At 32.4% G+C, this 2,579-nt stretch overlaps 1 protein-coding gene across 1 annotated transcript; it reads left to right on the top strand.

Annotated features, from left to right (window-relative positions):
- Positions 1-998: 998 nt before the first annotated feature.
- FOMMEDRAFT_32488 (uncharacterized protein) lies at positions 999-1,804 on the top strand (the record flags this gene model as incomplete). The annotated part of the gene is made up of 3 exons (XM_007272148.1): positions 999-1,225; positions 1,548-1,566; positions 1,598-1,804. The coding sequence occupies 3 exons, from the start codon at positions 999-1,001 to the stop codon at positions 1,802-1,804; spliced, it is 453 nt and encodes a 150-aa protein (XP_007272210.1).
- Between the last annotated feature and the right edge of the window lie 775 nt (positions 1,805-2,579).

The following is a 2,579-nucleotide window of genomic DNA, read 5'->3' as shown; positions in this document are numbered from 1 at the left end:
TCATTAGTTTCATAGTCAAGTAAAAGACAAACACTGGTGGCAAATTCAACATATGAAGCTAAATTAATAGCTCTTGCAAGAGGAACACAAGAAGCAATTACACTTACTCATTTAGCTGAAGAGATTCTGTAGGTCTCTGATGCACCAATTAATATTTATTGTAATAATGATACTGTTATACAAATGGTTACATTAGACAAACTCAAATATTCGGAACAAACAAAGCATTTAGATCATAAGAAAGATTTTATTAAATGCTACATTGAGTTAGAGTACATAAATGTGAAATACATACAGACAAACAATTAATGAGCAGATATATTAACTAAAGTACTACATGTACCACAAGTCAAACATCTTACCAGTTTGCTCAGACTAGTAAGAGTTTGAAGGGGAGTATTATGAGATAATTAGTTTATTAATAGACAAACCATAAGACAATGACTTCATAATGTCTCAGTTAGAATACATACAATATAAGAACAAGAGACACTGAGCAGTCAATTGTCACCTTACCCCTTGTCTATACATGCCCCCCTTAAGTTTTCCCTCTTAACATTTAGTTTTGTTATTTTGGAAATTCATACATTTCATCTCATCTTCTCCTCAGAAGTGCTTATGGTAGCAGCTCATGGCTACTACTACTCTATCTATGTCCTAACATCCTGGGTGTGATTAGGAAGAACAGAATATGTCAATTTTGTCAACACACCTGTATTTAGTACCAGACCTGATCAGACAAGACAGATTTAATAAGGCAGGTAGTAGGAGAACAAAAAAAAAAAAAAGAATGACACAACTGCCATAGTTTTCCAGAACTACTATAGTAGGGAAAAGTACACCTGTATAACTACTTATTAAAATTTGCAATTCAATTTTGTAGTGTCACATACTTGACTCAAGTTCAATTGCTTATTTATTAAATTTAATAACTATCAACTACAACTTACTAGCTTGTTCTGCCTTCATCCTAATGTGTGTTATTTGTCATGTCTACCATGTCCAACAACATTGCTTTGTCTGTCCTGACTAAATATAGTGTCAAAGTGTACAAAGTCAAAAGGGAGAACAACTTGTATGAGGGATCTTTGACTGTGTTGTATGATAAGACCTGGACATTACAAAATGCAGATTCAGTATTTGACCTGGTAGACATTGTCTGTGACACAAAGGAGAAGGAACACACAAGTGAAGAAATCCTAGCAAAGGCCTGTGTACTAGGATGGTGTATTAGGGAAGAATCTCTAAATGTCTTACATACTCCCTTTTTGTGTTGTAGAATTTTTGTACAGGATGAATATTGTAAAATGTTGTTATTAATCTTTAATGTCTTTGACAACAACCTTGGCACACAAGCTAGCTATGTACCAGACAAGAGGATTGTAGACCTGAGATTATTTCCTCTACACAATCCTTTTATAGAGCTGGACATTAAATCAGTCTAGGAGATACTAATCCCTAGAGTTATTGTCACTAGAACACCTAGTATTAGTGAGAGAAGCAACTTCCTTCTTCTTTTTTCCAGACTGTACTCATTAGTATTTCAGGGAAAACATTATTTCTTTTGTATGTACTTATACTACACCTCCTTCTACAGTTTATAAAGGACAAGTTCATAATATTAGAAGCAGCTAGAGTGTTTGTCTGTGAGAAGATAGGGGCAGGCCTTCTATTCTTACCAGAACATACCTGGTTTCTGGTAGATAGTAACATGAGTATTTCCAAACTGCCCATTTTGTTCCTCAATACTTGTGTTTCATTCTCTCAGAAGCTGATTGTGGCTACAGTACTACAACAACATTAATTTGAGCTCATGAGTAAATACAACTTGTTTTGGACTACATGAATGTATCTGTTCGAGTTTTGGGAATATATTACAGTGTAGGCAGCTATTCTCTATCAACATAAAAACAAATTGAATATCAATAATAATTTTAATAGACAATTGTTTCAATTTGGCAATACTTGACTAACAGAATGCTAACTAGAGCTCTTCTTCCACAAATAGGGTCCTAATGCCTGTGTAGCATTCTTGAATACTATCAATCCAGAAAAATACAAAAGAGAAATTATACAAAATATCTTGGATACACCTTGAGACAACCTGAACAATAAGATTAGAAGCCTGAGTAGTAGCTATTTTCATACCAAATTTCTTCACAAGGCACTCATTGTAAAGCCTAGTAGTAATGATTGTTCTGATTACTATATCAAGTTTGTAACCAAGTCAGTTGTAGCATTAGTAATAGATACCTTCCTGAGTGTAGAGAAACAAAAGGCCCAGGTGTCAGGGAAAAGTCCATTTTCTTATATAGCTTTATAGTTCTTATATAGTAGAATACACATTATCTATAAATTATATAGTAACTGTAAGAATTTTAATAAGGTTATAAAGTAAAGATAATTCTTATACATCTTATAAAGGTTCTAAAAGTATTATTAATGAATATAATACAGTATATGTATTATAATAGCTTTAAATATTGAGTAAATATATTTTAACAAAAATATATTGAGAGTAAATACTTTATTATAGTATTTTACTTGAAGAAAAAGACTTGTGTCTACTATATAATATA

The sequence above is a fragment of the Fomitiporia mediterranea genome, assembly GCF_000271605.1.
Source record: "Fomitiporia mediterranea MF3/22 unplaced genomic scaffold FOMMEscaffold_173, whole genome shotgun sequence".
Classification (NCBI taxonomy): Eukaryota; Fungi; Basidiomycota; class Agaricomycetes; order Hymenochaetales; family Hymenochaetaceae; genus Fomitiporia; species Fomitiporia mediterranea.
Note: the sequence above shows the minus strand (reverse complement) of the source record. Positions and strands in the feature narration are given on the sequence as shown.